The sequence below is a fragment of the Coregonus lavaretus genome (genome assembly GCF_964263955.1).
Source record: "Coregonus lavaretus genome assembly, chromosome: 18".
Taxonomy (NCBI): domain Eukaryota; kingdom Metazoa; phylum Chordata; class Actinopteri; order Salmoniformes; family Salmonidae; genus Coregonus; species Coregonus lavaretus.
Genome location: NC_140005.1, coordinates 43,165,854 through 43,184,060, shown reverse-complemented (window position 1 = coordinate 43,184,060; position 18,207 = coordinate 43,165,854). Strand labels below are relative to the sequence as shown.

General features: G+C 41.2%; 1 protein-coding gene across 2 annotated transcripts; it reads right to left on the bottom strand.

Annotated features, from left to right (window-relative positions):
* Positions 1-387: 387 nt before the first annotated feature.
* On the bottom strand, positions 388-15,949 carry LOC311145702 (uncharacterized protein). Of its 2 annotated transcripts, none has more exons than XM_084181965.1 (4): positions 15,913-15,949; positions 15,119-15,284; positions 8,023-8,139; positions 388-1,583 (listed from the first exon to the last, which is right to left on the bottom strand). In XM_084181965.1, the coding sequence occupies exons 2-4, from the start codon at positions 15,216-15,218 to the stop codon at positions 814-816; spliced, it is 987 nt and encodes a 328-aa protein (XP_084038091.1). In that variant the 5' UTR covers positions 15,219-15,284; positions 15,913-15,949; the 3' UTR covers positions 388-813. The 2 variants fall into 2 exon arrangements, with proteins under 2 accessions (XP_084038091.1, XP_084038090.1); XM_084181964.1 differs by lacking the exon at positions 15,913-15,949 and adding an exon at positions 15,816-15,902.
* Positions 15,950-18,207: the final 2,258 nt, after the last annotated feature.

Genomic DNA, 18,207 nt, shown 5'->3' with positions numbered 1-18,207 from the left:
GGACGGGAGGAGGATGCAATTGAGATTAACCCCGAGACTTCTAGCAAGCTGGGTCCTTAGCTTTAGGTTTTCCTCATCCAGTAGTCTCATTTTCTTTTGGATACTTTGAATTTCTACCCCGAAAAATAAAACAAAATCAAAGGTTTTAAGTTGCACTCCTGGAAAAAATACAACTTACTTTCAAGTATAAAACTGGGACTAAACGATTAAATACTGTACAAGACAGAGCAGATAAGCATAGTTTCATTTGGGTTAAGTGAATGTACATATTATGGTGTTATGGCCTATTCAGTGTGGTGGAGGGCAAGAGAGAGATCAATAACAATTACTAATGGTTTACTAACTATACACACATTTCATAAGACGTATGACAGGTAATAACTTGACTACATAAAAAATATATAGGGACATCAAATTGTTAAAGAATTGACCAAACATTACAGTGTTCCATATAGCATCTTTAATACATTTAATCCAAATATGTATCCATACTTTTAAGTAGGCCTATTCTTTACATTTTACTCTTGCCCTTTTACACAGTTAGCAACATCACTCAGTTACCCCTGGATTTTTTTCTCTCAGGTTTTTTCATTTAGATTTGATGTTGTCAGGTTAAGCCATAGATGGAGATCAACACAAATATTTTTTTCTTTCATCTCTGCATGTCTACCATTACTGATAACGCTTCTCTCCTGTGTGCTCACTGATGGACTTGTGAGAATGATTTCAAGAATTTGCGTCAGTCATATGCAAGGCTTCTCTCCTGGTGATGTCTGACCGAAGTTATTCAGTTGAGAACAAGGGCCTCTATAGTCAGAGCAGTGGTAAGGCCTCTCTCCTGTGTGTTCGCCAGTGTGATTTCAAGTTACTTTGTTGAGAAAAAAACTCCCCACATTCAGAACAGCAGAAAGGTTTCGCTCCCGTGTGCACCCTCTGATGAACTGTTAGCTGATTGGATGAGGTGAAGCACTTCTCACAGTCAGGACAGGAGTAAGGTTTCTCTCCTGTATGTATTCGCTGGTGATGTTTGAAGCTACCCACATAAGAGAAACTCTGCCCACATTCAGAACATTGATATGGCTTTTCTCCTGTGTGCATTCTCTTATGAACAGATAGATGGCTTGGTGAGGTGAAACCCTTCCCACAATCAGAACAGGAGTAAGGCTTTTCTCCTGTGTGAATCAACTGATGACGTTGCAAGTCTCGCAGATAGGAGAAACTCTTGCTACATGTAGAGCAGTGGTGAGGCTTCTCTCCAGTGTGTGTTCGCTGGTGCCCTTTCAAGCCACTCAGTTGAGAGAAACTCATCCCGCAATCAGAGCAGTGGTAAGGCTTCTCTCCTGTGTGCACTCGCTGATGAACTGTTAGATGGTGTGATGCAGGGAAGCGCTTCCCACAGACAGAGCAGGAGTAAGGCTTCTCTCCAGAATGTTTCCTCAGGTGTCTTTCAAGATATGATGGGAATGGAAAACTCTTCTCACAGTGTGGGCAGTGGTGAGACCCTTTAGCTTTGCTACCTTTCTGATGTTGTGCCACTGATGCAGGAAATGTCTCAACTTGGTAAGAGGAGTTAGGGGTCTCTCCTGTGAGAATGAAAGGAGAACAACATGTGTTTAAGTGCAACACATGTATAATCATTGCATTAAATTAAGAAAACATTTGTACAATAAAGCAGTAGTGTACGGAGAACCAGTGGGGTTAAGTAGGTTTCTCTACTTGGAAATGTTTTTTGATCATATAGAAAAAGCTGATGTATACTACACCCAAACATGTTTGTAGAGGTGCTGACTAACGGAAGGTAAACTGTATAAAATTACGGAGTGGCTGAGGATCAGACTTAATTTCTGATCTGTTTATTTTGGGGCCGGCTAATGGTCCCAAAGTCGATTTTATTATGTAGCTGCTGCTCACTCTGCTACCGCTTCCCCCTCCTTCCTTCCCACCGATGATCGGACGTCTTTGTCTAGTGTAGCCTGATCAACATGTTGTACAACAAACTTCTTTGTCTGTTGTAACAGTAGGATATTGCTAACATAAGTACGACACAAACAGGCAGTCTATTTAGGCAAGCTACAGTTTTTATAGGCAGCATATGAGTGATTCCATGTGAAATCAGGACAAAAAAATACCATTATTTTGTGGGTTTTCTTGCATTTTAATCCATAGAATGGTCCTTTTGACGAAGGATTGTTTACATATATTTTACATTTGTATCCAAAAGCATAATTGAGAAATAATCAAAGTTGGCATATTTATAAAATTTTTGGCCTTACCCTAATCAAATCCAAATCAAATTTTATTGGTCAAGTACACATATTTTGCAGGTTATCGCAGGTGCAGCTAAATGCTTATGTTTCTAGGTCCAACAGTTCAGTAATACTTAACAATAATAAATGTCTCAAATATCCCAAAAATATAGCAATGTAAGAGTCCATATATATGTATATGGTGTGTATAGACAGTATGGACAGTATATGAATAGAAAAGGTGTGTACAGCAGTAGTTATATAGGATGAGCCTTGACTAGAATACAGTATATACCAGGGTTCTTCAATTCCGGTCCTGGAGGGCCGAAACACTTCTGTTTTTTATTTCTACCTGGTAGTTAATTGCACTCACCTGGTGTCCCAGGTCTGAATTAGCCCCTGATTAGAAGGAGAGGATGAAAAACAGAGGTGTTTCGGCCCTCCAGGACCGGAATTGAAGAACCCTGGTATATACATACAGTGCATTCGGGAAGTATTCAGACCCCTTCCTTTTTCCACATTTTGTTACGTTACAGCCTTATTCTAAAATTGATTAAATTAATTGTTTTCCTCATCAATCTACACACAATACCCCATAATGACAAAGCGAAAACAGGTTGACATTTTTGCTAAATAAAAAACTGAAATACCTTATTTACATAATAATTCAGACCCTTTGCTATGCGACTCGAAATTGAGCTCAGGTGCATCCTGTTTCCATTGATCATCCTTGAGATGTTTCTACAACTTGATTGGAGTCCACCTGTGGTAATTACAATTGATTAGACATGATTTGGGAAGGCACACATTTGTCTATATAAAGACCCCACAGTTGACAGTGCATGGCAGAGCAAAAACTAAGCAATGAGGTCGAAGGAATTGTCCGTAGAGCTCCGAGACAGGATTGTGTCGAGGCACAGATCTAGGGAAGGGTACCAAAAAATGTCTGCAGCATTGAAGGTCCCAAAGAACACAATGGCCTCCATCATTCTTAAATGGAAGAAATTTGGAAACACCAAGACTCGTCCTAGAGCTGGCCGCCCAGCCAAACTGAGCAATCGGGGGAGAAGGGCCTTGGTCAGGGAGGTGACTAAGAACCCGATGTTCACTGACAGAGCCCCAGAATTCCTAAAGGACTCTCAGACCATGAGAAACAAGATTCTCTGGTCTGATGAAACCAAGATTGAACTCTTTGGCCTGAATGCCAAGTGTCACGTCTGGAGGAAACCTGGCACTATCCCTACGGTGAAGCTTGGTGGTGGCAACATCATGCTGTGGGGATGTTTTTCAGCGGCAGGGACTGGGAGACTAGTCAGGATCGAGGGAAAGATGAACGGAGCAAAGTACATAAAGATCATTGATGAAAACCTGCTCCAAAGCGCTCAGGACCTCAAAATGGGGCAACGGTTCACCTTCCAACAGGACAAAGACCCTAACCACACAGCCAAGACAATGCAGGAGTGGCTTCGGGACAAGTCTCTGAATGTTCTTGAGTGGTCCAGCCAGAACCCGATCGAACATCTCTGTAGAGACCTGAAAATAGCTGTGCAGCAACGCTCCCCATCCAACCTGACAGAGCTCGAGAGGATCTGCAGAGAAGAATGGGAGAAACTTCCCAAATACAGGTGTGCCAAGCTTTTAGCGTCATACCCAAGAAGACTCAAGGCTGTAATCGCTGCCAAAGGTGCTTCAACAAAGTACTGAGTAAAGGGTCTGAATACTTATGTAAATGTTATATATATATATATATATAGATAGTGAGGGAAAAAAGTATTTGATCCCCTGCTGATTTTGTACGTTTGCCCACTGACAAAGACATGATCAGTCTATAATTTTAATGGTAGGTTTATTTGAACAGTGAGAGACAGAATAACAACAAAATCCAGAAAAACGCATGTCAAAAATGTTATAAATTGATTTGCATTTTAATGAGGGAAATAAGTATTTGACCCCTCTGCAAAACATGACTTAGTACTTGGTGGCAAAACCCTTGTTGGCAATCACAGAGGTCAGACGTTTTTTGTAGTTGGCCACCAGGTTTGCACACATCTCAGGAGGGATTTTGTCCCACTCCTCTTTGCAGATCTTCTCCAAGTCATTAAGGATTTGAGGCTGACGTTTGGCAACTCTAACCTTCAGCTCCCTCCACAGATTTTCTATGGGATTAAGTTCTGGAGACTGGCTAGGCCACTCCAGGACCTTAATGTGCTTCTACTTGAGCCACTCCTTGTGTGTTTTGGGACATTGTCATGCTGGAATACCCATCCATGACCCATTTTCAATGCCCTGGCTGAGGGAAGGAGGTTCTCGCCCAAGATTTGACGGTACATGGCCCCGCCCATCGTCCCTTGGATGCTAAGGGGACAGTTGTCCTGTCCCCTTAGCAGAAAAACACCCCCAAAGCATAATGTTTCCACCTCCATGTTTGATGGTGGGGATGGTGTTCTTGGGGTCTTAGGCAGCATTCCTCCTCCTCCAAACACGGGGAGTTGAGTTGATGCCAAAAAGCTCGATTTTGGTCTCATCTGACCACAACACTTTCACCCAGTTCTCCTCTGAATCATTCAGATGTTCATTGGCAAACTTCAGACGGGCCAGTATATGTGCTTTCTTGAGCAGGGGGACCTTGCGGGCGCTGCAGGATTTCAGTCCTTCACGGCGTAGTGTGTTACCAATTGTTTTCTTGGTGACTATGGTCCCAGCTGCCTTGAGATCATTGACAAGATCCTCCCGTGTAGTTCTGGGCTGATTCCTCACCGTTCTCATGATCATTGCAACTCCACGAGGTGAGATCTTGCATAGAGCCCCAGGCCGAGGGAGATTGACAGTTATTTTGTGTTTCTTCCATTTGCGAATAATCGCACCAACTGTTGTCACCTTCTCACCAAGCTGCTTGGCGATGGTCTTGTAGCCCATTCCAGCCTTGTGTAGGTCTACAATCTTGTCCCTGACATCCTTGGAGAGCTCTTTGGTCTTGGCCATGGTGGAGAGTTTGGAATCGGATTGATTGATTGCTTCTGTGGACAGGTGTCTTTAAGAGTGTGCTCCTAATCTCAGCTCGTTACCTGTATAAAAAAGACACCTGGGAGCCAGAAATCTTTGTGATTGAGAGGGGGTCAAATACTTATTTCCCTCATTAAAATGCAAATCAATTTATAACATTTTTGACATGCGTTTTTCTTTTGTTATTCTGTCTCTCACTGTTAAAATAAACCTACCATTAAAATTATAGACTGATCATTTCTTTGTCAGTGGGCAAACGTACAAAATCAGCAGGGGATCAAATACTTTTTTCCCTCACTGTGTATATATATACACATACACATATATATATATATATATACACATATATATATATATATATATATATATATATTTTTTTTTTTTAAATATACATTTATAAAATGTATAAACCTGTTTTTGCTTTGTCATTATGGGGTATTGTGTGTAGATTGATGAGGGATAATTTATTAAAACATCAATTTCAAAATAAGGCTGTAAAGTAACAAAGTGGAAAAAGTGAAGGGGTCTGAATACTTTCCAAATGCACGCCTCCTGTGTCGGACTAAAATCCCACTCCTTATTCCTCTTCTCTGTCGACGGCTTCTTGGAGCAGCCCCTGGGAAGAATGGAATTCCCTCTGAGTTCAAACAAAGGATCCAATTCAACAATATCACATTTCTGGTCAAAATGCTGGTGAGTGACCGCTGATCTAATTTATTTTCGGCTGTAGGTACTAACGCAAGAAACGTTCTGAGCAAATAATGTAAGAAATAACACACACACTCACAAAATAAATACTGCAAAGTTGGCTAGGAGCTAGAAACAGGGCGACCATGTCTGTCAGCACCATCTTGTACCCAGGCCTCCTTTAAGACTCCATAATGTTTCATCTGTAGGTGCCACAAAGCAAACATTGGTGTCATATGAAGCTTTACTGCTTGCTCTGTAATACGAGTAGTATTTTAATTTCAAAAACTTTTTTTTACATTATTTTATGAATATTGAAAAACAAACATGAATATTGAAAATATACCATGTTTGATTTGGAAACATTTTCTATATATTGTTGAACACAATATACTCTATGGGCATATACAAGTTCCAGAGTGGGATCTCTGCTAGTTTTAAAGTTATGGCCCATTTTATACAGAGAAAATGGCATAGTAGGCAATGTAACCTATCACAACCCTCCTTTTTCTTGTATCACTGCACATCCTGCAAATGGGCGACCGTTTTCAATAATTTTTCACATTCACTCTGTTGGTAATACTTACAAATTTGATCATAACTTTAAAAAGTAGCAGAGATCCCACTCGGATATGCTTGTAGAGTATATAATGTTCTACAATATATTGAAAAATGTGCCAAATCAAAGACGGTATATTTTCAATATTCATGTTTATATTTTTCTATATTCATAAATGAATGTAAGAAAAGTGTTATTGAAATCAAAATACTACTCATATTACAGAGCAAGCAGTAAAGCTTCATTTAAAAGTATTTAACCTTTAATTAACCAGGGGAAAAACCCATTGAGACCAGGGTCTCATTCTCAAGGGTGCCCTGGAAACAATTCAGGCAGAACATTTTACAACAGTACAAATTAAAATGACTACAATACAAATGACTACAATACAAATTTAAACATCTCAAATAAATTAATGGACATTTAAAGCAACAGACACATTTCTGCTTTGTAGCACTTACAGGTGAAACATTATGGAGTCTTAAAGGAGGTCTGGGTAAGGCCAAAATGTCAAAAATATGCCAACTGAAAAATTATTTCTCAATTATGCTTTTAGATACAAATGTCAAATATATGTCAACAATCCTTCTTCCAAAGGACCATTCTATAGATTAAATTGAATGAAAATCCCCCAAATCATGGTATTTTTCTGTCTGGGTTTCACATGGAATCATTCACATCAAACACAAGCAAGACATAGACCGGCAGTCTAAATAGAGATTAAATCTTATTTTTTAATTGTCATTGCAAACATTGGCTAAGCAGGAGGCAGACAGGCTGTTCAAAGTAGCAGTGTTCTTTTTTCAGCAACTCAGGCTACGATATGAAAAACAGCAGTAGGGACCAGGCCATCCAAAATGAACTCGCCCACTGTTAAACTCTGGTTACCGGCTACACGCTTCGGCTGCCCAGCGGTGGAACAGCTACTCTGACAAATTTCAAATAATGTACTTCCTATCAAATCGTGTGGTACTCAGGCTACGATATGGGAGCATTACTATAAAGATTACATCATCACAAATGTAAACGTGTGGTTAAAAGTTAGACTGTGCCCTACAACAGACAGAGAAGGTTATAGCCTACATCCTAAATTAGCCTACAAAATATATGTTTTTGGAATGTTCAAATAGCCACAGGGTTATTATTTCTGCTGTTCAGAAATATGGGCAGGGACGTAGGTTACAGCATCATGCCAATCAAATTGGTTGAGGGCTCAGAAGAGGGTGAGTAAAGAGAGAACCCTGAAGGGAGGGGGAGGTTGAGCAGCAGATACGTAAGAAACGTGAAGGGAGGGGAATGGTGAGCAGCTGCTACATAAAAAAATATATGTAGAGAATCCCGTACATGTGCAGAAGCATCGGGACCCTTAGCCAGTCCAAGATTTTTTTGAAAAAGGTCAGAAAAAGTTGGATCCCCAGCCAAGGCCATAAAAACAAAGAAAGATAGTGTGCGACCTTATTATTATTTTTTTTACAGTTTTTCGATAATCTGACAGGTCTAAAAATACTAGATAAAACCTGCTCTTACCATGATCAACAGATTCCCAAATGTCTTCCTTCTCCTCTTCTTCTTTAATGGTGACATTCAGCCCCAGTGTTTGACTGCTGTCTACCAGCTCCGCTGCCGCCATCTCTGGACTGTTTCCTTTGTGAATGAGAACAGAAAAATAATTCAAAAGATGCAACATACAGTGCCTTCGGAAAGAATTCAGACCCCTTGACTTTTTCCATATTTTGTTAAGTTACAGCCTTATTCTAAAATGGATTAAATAAATAAAAATCCTCAGCAATCTACACACAACACCCCATAATGACAAAGGGAAAACAGGTTTTTAGAAATCTTACCAAATGTATAAAAAATAGAAAACATAAATATCTTATTTACATAAGTATTCAGACCCTTAGCTATGAGACTCGGAATTGAGCTCAGGTGCAACCTGTTTCCATTGATCATCCTTGAGATGTTTCTACAACTTGATTGGAGTCCACCTGTTGTAAATTCAATTGATTGGACATGATTTGGAAAGGCACACAATGGTCTATAAAAGGTCCTACAGTTGACAGTGCATGTCACAGCAAAAACCAAGCCATGAGGTCGAAGGTATTGTCCATAGAGCTCCGAGGCATATATCTGGGGAACGGTACCAAAAAAATTATATAGCATTGAAGGTCCCCAAGAACACAGTGGCCTCCATCATTCTTAAATGGAAGAAGTTTGGAACAACCAAGACTCTTCATAGACCTGGCTGCCCAGCCAAACTGAACAATCGGGGGAGAAGGGCCTTGGTCAGGGAGGTGCCTAAGAACTCGATGGTGAATCTGACAGTTCCTCTGTGGAGATGGGAGAATTTTCCAGAAGGACAACCATCTCTACAGCACTCCACCAATCAGGCCTTTATGGTAGAGTGGCCAGACGGAAGCACCTAAAGACTCTCAGACCATGAGATACAAGATTCTCTGGTCTGATGAAACCAAGATTGAACTCTTTGACCTGAATGCCAAGCGTCACGTCTGGAGGAAACCTGGCACCATCCCTACGGTGAAGCATGGTGGTGGCAGCATCATGCTGTGGGGATGTTTTTCAGCGGCAGGGACTGGGAGACTAGTCAGGATCGAGGGAAAGATGAACGGAGCAAAGTACAGAGAGATTATTGATGAAAACCTGCTCCAGAGCGCTCAAAACCTCAGACTGGGGCGAAGGTTCACCTTCCAACAGGACAACGACCTTAAGCACACGGCCAAGACAATGCAGGAATGGCTTCGGGACAAGCCTCTGAATGTCCTTGAGTGGCCCAGCCAGAGCCTGGACTTGAACCCGATCGAACATCTCTGGAGAGACCTGAATATAGCTGTGCAGCAACCCTCCCCCATCCAACCTGACAGAGCTTGAGAGGCTCTGCAGAGAAGAATGGGAGACACTCCCCAAATACAGGTGTACCAAGCTTGTAGCATCATATCCAAGAAGACTCGAGGCTGTAGTCGCTGCCAAAGGTGCTTCAACAAAGTACTGAGTAAAGGGTCTGAATATTTAAGTAAATGTTATATTTCCATTAAAAAAAATTATAAAAAACAATTTAATCAATTTTAGAATAAGGCTGTAACGTAACAAAATGTGGAAAAAGTCAAGGGGTCTGAATACTTTCCGTATGCACTACATCAAAACTATAGTATTGAAACTGTCATCTTGCATTGACTTGAGGGAATAAAATAAATACTAAAACCATGTAACAAAGTGGTTGGCGAACAACTAAATAACCCAAGTAGCTATTTACTTTAAATATGCCTGGCTCAATCCAATACTGCCTATGTAGGCCTATGCTAAGTGAAAAATAGATAGGATCTTAAAGATACATTATGCAGAAATTGCTCCGCCATTTCCTGGTTGCTAAAATTCGAATAGTTCGCCTAATTTCAGTTTGCGACAAAACAAGTATAGTGTAGAGAATCATTGTACCATCTAAACCGCTGTGAAATATATTTTCCATAACCAAAAATATTGTATTTTCAGCTGTTTGAATCTTGTGTACAAAAACGAAAGTAAAAGATGCAAAAACAAAACTTTAAAATGGGAAACATAGAAATAGCGCACATAGAACATATCTACCGCTTCTTAGACTTGCTTTCAATGAGAATGACAGATCTATAACTCACATTTCTATGTGAATTTTGTCAGGTTGCCCAAAAAGTTACATATTGCTGCTTTAAAATTAACCATGTAATCAATCTGTTTTGACTAAAATGCAAGTATGAAAACCAGCAGACACTGTGGCCTTTGAGGTGAGAAGGGGGTAGCTTCCCAATATGGCGACCGGAGTATGAGTATGGGTGAGAGGGTGTGTCTGAAAGGAAAGTAGTAAGCGTGTGGAAAAGGAGTGGGTGTGTCGAAAGCGCTCTGCTATAGGTTAGAAGGTTTTGATTGAGCAGTGTTTTTCTTCCGTTTCTTACCAGGCAACTACCTTACATTGAGCTACCATACTGCAAGAGTTTTGACATCTTTTTGTTTTTAGCCGAAGGATGAGTCTGAGCTGTATTTCACTGTTCGTTTTGCACAAATAATTGTACATTTTCAGTTATAAAACGGACAATTGTTTGTTTTTGATTAAAAGTATTGACGATTGGTGTACGGTTGCTTCATGCCCAATTTCTTGATATCCAATTGGTAGTTACAGTCTTGTCCCATCGCTGCAACTCCCCTATGGACTCGGAAGAGGCAAAGGTCGAGAGCCATGCGTCCTCCAAAACACGACCCTGCCAAGCCGCACTGCTTCTTGACTAACTGTTCGCTTAACCCGGAAGCCAGCCGCACCAATGTGACGGAGGAAACACTGTCCAACTGGCGACCGAAGTCAGCTTGCAGGTGACCGGCCCGCCACAAGGAGTCGCTAGAGCACGATTGGACAAGGAAATCCCGGCCGGCCAAACCCTCCCCTAACCCGGACGACGCTGGGCCAACTGTGCACTGCCTCATGGGTCTCCTGGTCACGGCTGGCTGTGACAGGTTTCCATGTGTTTGATGCCATTCCATGTGTTCCGTTCAAGCCATGATTATGAGCCGTCCTCCCCTTAGCAGCCTCCACTGGTATCAAGGTGACATCTAGATGGTTATCAATATTAGTTATTGTCTAGGCTGCTATCCTACTTTAAATAAAATAATGTGTGAGAAGAAAATGGGCACGTTAGCTACCACCGGCAACATGAGCTTGATACCCAGTAGGAAGCACTTCAAGTCGGCAGGCACCCATAGGCCTAACATTGGTGTGAACAAATTGGTGAATTTCTGCCAAAGCCTGGACTTAATTGATATATGGAGAGTTACAAACCCTGGAGAGAAACAGTACACATGGAGTAATAGAGATTGTTCACTACAATCAAGAATTGACTTCTGGGTGATAACCTCTAGCCTTGAGTCCAACACTGTAGAACAGGGGTTCTTAACCTTTTTGAGCCTGGGACCCAAATTAGAAATTCTGTGTTTTCCTGGGACCCAAGCTTATGAAAACATGCAACTATACGTAAATATCGTTACATTTCATTGTCCTTATGCTTAAAACAAATGCAATATAGACATAAACAAATAACAAAGAAATTAACATAGAAATATAAATAGTTATTAATGTTTATTTTCCCCCCATTAAAAATACTTTTACATATCTGTCTAGGTTGGAACTGTTGCTGTTAAAATACAATAAATCATTTTCATTCTGAACTTGAATAAACTGATTGATCACATCACACAGACCAGAAAACACACACACACAGTCCTAATGAGAGGTGAAGCTTCATCAAGCATGTCTATTCTGGGCTCAGTTTTTGACAGTGCAACCCTGAGGTCATGCTCAGCATGGAGTCTGTTTCTTTACTTGTTTTTTTAAGTATGCCAGAGGTGAGAACCCTGACTGGCATAGGTATGTGGTGCCAAACTGGATCTGAACATCTACTGCTTTCTCAGCCAGGCAGGAGACCACTTCCTGCTGTAGATGAGCAAGTGTGTTTCCCTCAATAAATCTTGCTTCAAGCAGTTTATTCCAGTTCGGAATAAAAATGATTACTTGTATTTTAACAGCAACAGTTCCAGCCTAGACTTGTTTTCACCAATCATTTCTACAGTAAGATGTACAGTAGGCCTGATCATTTGTCATCTTCATCTGTACTCTTACTTAGGGTTGCACTATCAGTAGCTAGCTAGTTTGCTTTGGCTAACATTAGCTACAGTGGGGGAAAAAAGTATTTAGTCAGCCACCAATTGTGCAAGTTCTCCCACTTAAAAAGATGAGAGAGGCCTGTAATTTTCATCATAGGTACACGTCAACTATGACAGACAAAATGAGGAAAAAAAATCCAGAAAATCACATTGTAGGATTTTTCATGAATTTATTTACAAATTATGGTGGAAAATAAGTATTTGGTCAATAACAAAAGTTTCTCAATATGTACTGGCTTAAGCAGGGGGACATGTCTGGCACTGCATGATTTGAGTCCCTGGCGGCGTATTGTGTTACAGATGGTAGGCTTTGTTACTTTGGTCCCAGCTCTCTGCAGGTCATTCACTAGGTCGCCCCGTGTGGTTCTGGGATTTTTGCTCACCGTTCTTGTGATCATTTTGACCCCACGGGGTGAGATCTTGCGTGGAGCCCCAGATCGAGGGAGATTATCAGTGGTCTTGTATGTCTTCCATTTCCTAATAATTGCTCCCACAGTTGATTTCTTCAAACCAAGCTGCTTACCTATTGCAGATTCAGTCTTCCCAGCCTGGTGCAGGTCTACAATTTTGTTTCTGGTGTTCTTTGACAGCTCTTTGGTCTTGGCCATAGTGGAGTTTGGAGTGTGACTGTTTGAGGTTGTGGACAGGTGTCTTTTATACTAATAACAAGTTCAAACAGGTGCCATTAATACAGGTAACGAGTGGAGGACAGAGGAGCCTCTTAAAGAAGAAGTTACAGGTCTGTAAGAGCCAGAAATCTTGCTTGTTTGTAGGTGACCAAATACTTATTTTCCACCATAATTTGCAAATAAATTCATTAAAAATCATACAATGTGATTTTCTGGATTTTTTTTCCTCAATTTGTCTGTCATAGTTGACGTGTACCAATGATGAAAATTACAGGCCTCTCATCTTTTTAAGTGGGAGAACCTGCACAATTGGTGGCTGACTAAATACTTTTTTTCCCCACTGTAGCAAAATGCATAGGAAATGTAGTCATTGACGAGGTTATTTTTTATATAAATAATAATTGTGTCCTTCAAACTTTGCTTTCGTCAAAGAATACTCCATTTGCAGCAATTACAGCCTTGCAGACCTTTGTCATTCTAGTTGTCAATTTGTTGAGGCAATCTGAAGAGATTTCACCCCATGCTTCCTGAAGCAACTCCCACAAGTTGGATTGGCTTGATGGGCACTTCTTACATACCATACGGTCAAGCTGCTCCCACAACAGCTCAATAGGGTTGAGATCCGGTGACTGTGCTGGCCACTCCATTATAGACAGAATACCAGCTGACTGCTTCTTCCCTAAATAGTTGTTGCATAGGTTGGAGCTGTGCTTTGGGTCATTGTACTGTTGTAGGAGGAAATTGGCTCCAATCAAGCGCCATCCACAGGGTATTGCATGGCATTGCAAAATGGAGTGATAGCCTTCCTTCTTCAAGATCCCTTTTACCCTGTACAAATCTCCAACTTTACCACCACCAAAGCACCCCCAGACCATCACATTGCCTCCACCATGCTTGACAGATGGCATCAAGCACTCCCCCAGCATCTTTTAATTTGGTCTGCGTCTCACAAATGTTCTTCTTTGTGTTCCGAACACCTCAATTCGATTTGTCTGTCCATAACGCTTTTTTCCAATCTTCCTCTGTCCAGGGTCTGTGTTCTTTTGCCCATCTTAATCTTTTCATTGGCCAGTCTGAGATATGGCTTTTTCTTTGCAACTCTGCCTAGAAGGTCAGCATCCCGGAGTCGCCTCTTCACTGTTGACGTTGAGACTGGTGTTTTGCGAGTACTATTTAATGAAGCTGCCAGTTGAGGACCTGTGAGGCGTCTGTTTCTCAAACTAGACACTAATGTATTTGTCCTCTTGCTCAATTGTGCACCAGGGCCTCCCACTTCTCTTTCTATTCTGGTTAGAGCCAGTTTGCGCTGTTCTGTGAAGGGAGTAGTACACAGCGATGTACGAGATCTTCAGTTTCTTGGCAATTTCTCGCATGGAATAGCCTTCATTTCTCAGAACAAGAATAGACTGACGAGTTTTAGAAGAAAGTTATTTGTTTCTGGCCATTTTGATCATGTAATCGAACCAACAATTGCTAATGCTCCAGATACTAAACTAGTCTCAAGAAGGTCAGTTGTATTGCTTCTTTAATCAGCACAACAGTTTTCAGCTGTTGTAAAGTAATTGCAAAAGGGTTTTCTAATGATCAATTAGCCTTTTAAAATGATAAACTTGGATTAGCAAACACAACGTGCCATTGGAACACAAGACTGATGGTTGCTAATAATGGGCCTCTGTACACCTATGTAGATATTCCATTAAAAATCAGTAGTTTCCAGCAACAATAGCCATTTACAAAATTAACAATGTCTACACTGTATTTCTGATCAATTTGATGTTATTTTAATGAACAAAAAAAAGCTTTTCTTTCGAAAACAAGGACATTTCAAGTTGGCAGGCATGTTGATACAACACCAGTGCACTGGTCGCGGGCTTATCTTTGTTCCCTGTCCCCTGGATAAAGTAATCCTTCTAACCCCCCCCCCCAAATTGTAAAGTGGTTATCCCACTGGCTATAGGGTGAGCGCACCAATTTGTGAGTCGCTCTGGCTAAGAGCGTCTGCTAAATGACGTTAATGTGCCCTTGAGCAAGGCACTTAACCCTAATTGCTCCTGTAAGTCGCTCTGGATAAGAGCGTCTGCTAAATGACTAAAATGTAAATGTAAATGTTATCTCGTAGTGCAGGTCAATCAGCCACGCCAAAAGGTCTTGAGCGGCAACAAATCTGCCCAATTAGCTGATTCGCTTTCCATACACCCACTCGCCATATTGGGCTGCTGCGACCCATACTTGTTTGAGGTCCAGAGCATGCACATCTGGTCTAACCCTCGTTTATAAAACTTGCTCTGTCTTACCTTCGTAATCATCATATTCCCAAATCTTCACTTCCTCCTCTTCGTCTTTCATGATGACATTCAACAGGAGTGTTTGACTGCTGTCTTTAACTGATGCCATGTCTCCTGCGGTGCCCAGTGGACTTGAAATTCTCACAAATCAGTACCCAGTCAGTATAGGCTTGACCTAACAGAGTGTGGTAAGAGAGCGACAGGCTGGTTACTTTCCACTGACCTATTTGACCAGACAAACAACCTCGAAAAATAAGTCTATGAAATGCAGGATTGTTGTCATTTGGTGGCTCGCTAGCTAGCCCACACAGCCATTGTTTTCTAATATAACCAATCATTCAATCAATGTTGTTACGATAACTTTGTTCCCTGTCCCCGGCATTGGCTGGCTAAATATCCAACAGCTAACGTTAACGAAATGTGTCGTTAGCTATTGTGGTTTGATATTTAACCACAAGTTCTAGCTAGTTAACGTTAGCTGTAGTATATTTGGTTTAGTTAGCTACTTTTTTCCTTATTTTACTTTATTTTTTGCTCGAAAGTAAGTATGTGGTGACATTGCTTTTCAATGTATTGTTTGTTAACTTTAGCTAAGAGTTGAATAAAGTAACGTTAACATTATTAGCTAGCCATCTAACGTTCGTTAGGCCTTGGCTTGCCATTTGCCCCTGCAACAGACTTCGCAAGAGGGGCTGGGGGTTCTTACCTGAGGCCTCGTTTAGCTAAAACGGAACCATAAATGCGTTTTGTACCGGACTGTATTAAGTTAATTGTTTAACGAGTAGGCCTACGGTGTTACTTACGCCTTGACAAAAATATCCAAAACAAACGCTTCTTCTTCGATGAGATTTAACGGCGGTTGGCATCCAATAAATGTTGCATTACCGCCACCTACTAGACTGGAGTATAACTCCCTTATACTTTGCTTAAAAAAAATGAACAAATACCCTACCATCTAATACTACACTCACAAAAAATAAAATGAAATAATAATAATTACCATACTCCACTATTTTAATCTATTTATTCCTACTTCAGGCCAACAGCCTGAAAGGATGGGACACCACCGCTTAACACACCCTGTAACTCTTCTGATGTCAAGTCCTACACACCCAAATACCTCTCTGCAGCTGCCACCACAACCTCTATTTTCTGAGACTGACGTTGCATCCCTGCAGTACAGTTGATTACCATTGCTATAAATGCCAAAAATCCAATCTTACTGAAACATATCACTTGTTGGTTTATCCCTCTGTACCGGTACATATCTACTACCCACACCATTCCCCTTGACCCATCTTCCTCTACTTTCTTTACTGCCTCAGTATATGACAACTTCTGCACTACTCTAACACAGGAAACCTCAACCTGCCTCTCTCGAACCGGGCATTTCGGATCCCCAGCCCCATGGCCACCCCTACAATTAACACATACCACTACTTTCCCCAATGCTACACATGCACTGGCTAGGCCACTCCAGGACCTTGAAATGCTTCTTACGAAGCCACTCCTTCATTGCCCGGGCGGTGTGTTTGGGATCATTGTCATGCTGAAAGACCCAGCCACGTTTCATCTTCAATGCCCTTGCTGATGGAAGGAGGTTTTCACTCAAAATCTCACGATACATGGCCCCATTCATTCTTTCCTTTACACGGATCAGTCGTCCTGGTCCCTTTGCAGAAAAACAGCCCCAAAGCATGATGTTTCCACCCCCATGCTTCACAGTAGGTATGGTGTTCTTTGGATGCAACTCAGCATTCTTTGTCCTCCAAACACGACGAGTCGAGTTTTTACCAAAAAGTTCTATTTTGGTTTCATCTGACCATATGACATTCTCCCAATCCTCTTCTGGATCATCCAAATGCACTCTAGCAAACTTCAGACGGGCCTGGACATAAGTTTCTCAATATGTACTGGCTTAAGCAGGGGGACACGTCTGGCACTGCAGGATTTGAGTCCCTGGCGGCGTAGTGTGTTACTGATGGTAGGCTTTGTTACTTTGGTCCCAGCTCTCTGCAGGTCATTCACTAGGTCCCCCCGTGTGGTTCTAGGATTTTTGCTCACCGTTCTTGTGATCATTTTGACCCCACAGGGTGAGATCTTGCGTGGAGCCCCAGATCGAGGGAGATTATCAGTGGTCTTGTATGTCTTCCATTTCCTAATAATTGCTCCCACAGTTGATTTCTTCAAACCAAGCTGCTTACCTATTGCAGATTCAGTCTTCCCAGCCTTGTGCAGGTCTACAATTTTGTTTCTGGTGTCCTTTGACAGCTCTTTGGTCTTGGCCATAGTGGAGTTTGGAGTGTGACTGTTTGAGGTTGTGGACAGGTGTCTTTTATACTGATAACAAGTTCAAACAGGTGCCATTAATACAGGTAATGAGTGGAGGACAGAGGAGCCTCTTAAAGAAGAAGTTACAGGTCTGTGAGAGCCAGAAATCTTGCTTGTTTGTAGGTGACCAAATACTTATTTTCCACCATAATTTGCAAATAAAATCATTTAAAATCCTACAATGTGATTTTCTGGAAAAACAATTCTCAATTTGTCTGTCATAGTTGACGTGTACCTATGATGAAAATTACAGGCCTCTCTCATCTTTTTAAGTGGGAGAACTTGCACAATTGGTGGCTGACTAAATACTTTTTTCCCCCACTGTACATCTAGTACTTGCCTTGTCTAGGGATGACATTTCTCCCTCGACTCCCCCTACTCCCACTAAGTAACTAAATTGTAAAATCATTGATAGACAGTTGACTCAAACTATCTCAACATGACGTGCCGTAGCAGTGTGTGCATAATAACTATTTCCCCCCACGCTAGATGGAAACATTAACAGAGACTACCGTTCCAGATCTTACTATATTACTGTATAGGCTTGCTGCTGTCCCAAAACAAATGCGATGTCAACTTCCGCACTAGGCATGTTGTCAAACTAACGTTACACAAGCAGACGTACGCCACCTGTGTGCGGGAGTGTGAATGACAGGGCATAATATAATTACTTATGTTTTAGTCATTTTAAATGAATATTTTATTTTATATAATTTTATCAAACTTTTCTTCTTTTTTTTTACAAAAACACAGAGCCAGCAGTGAGT

Excerpts from the sequence above, each read along its gene's own strand:
- LOC311145702 (XM_084181965.1), bottom strand. The coding sequence starts at position 15,218 with ATGGCATCAGTTAAAGACAGCAGTCAAACACTCCTGTTGAATGTCATC. Across the intron at positions 8,140-15,118 it reads GGAATATGATGATTACGAAG|GAAACAGTCCAGAGATGGCG; the intron begins GTAAGACAGAGC and ends TCATTCACAAAG. Across the intron at positions 1,584-8,022 it reads TTGGGAATCTGTTGATCATG|GAGAGACCCCTAACTCCTCT; the intron begins GTAAGAGCAGGT and ends TCATTCTCACAG.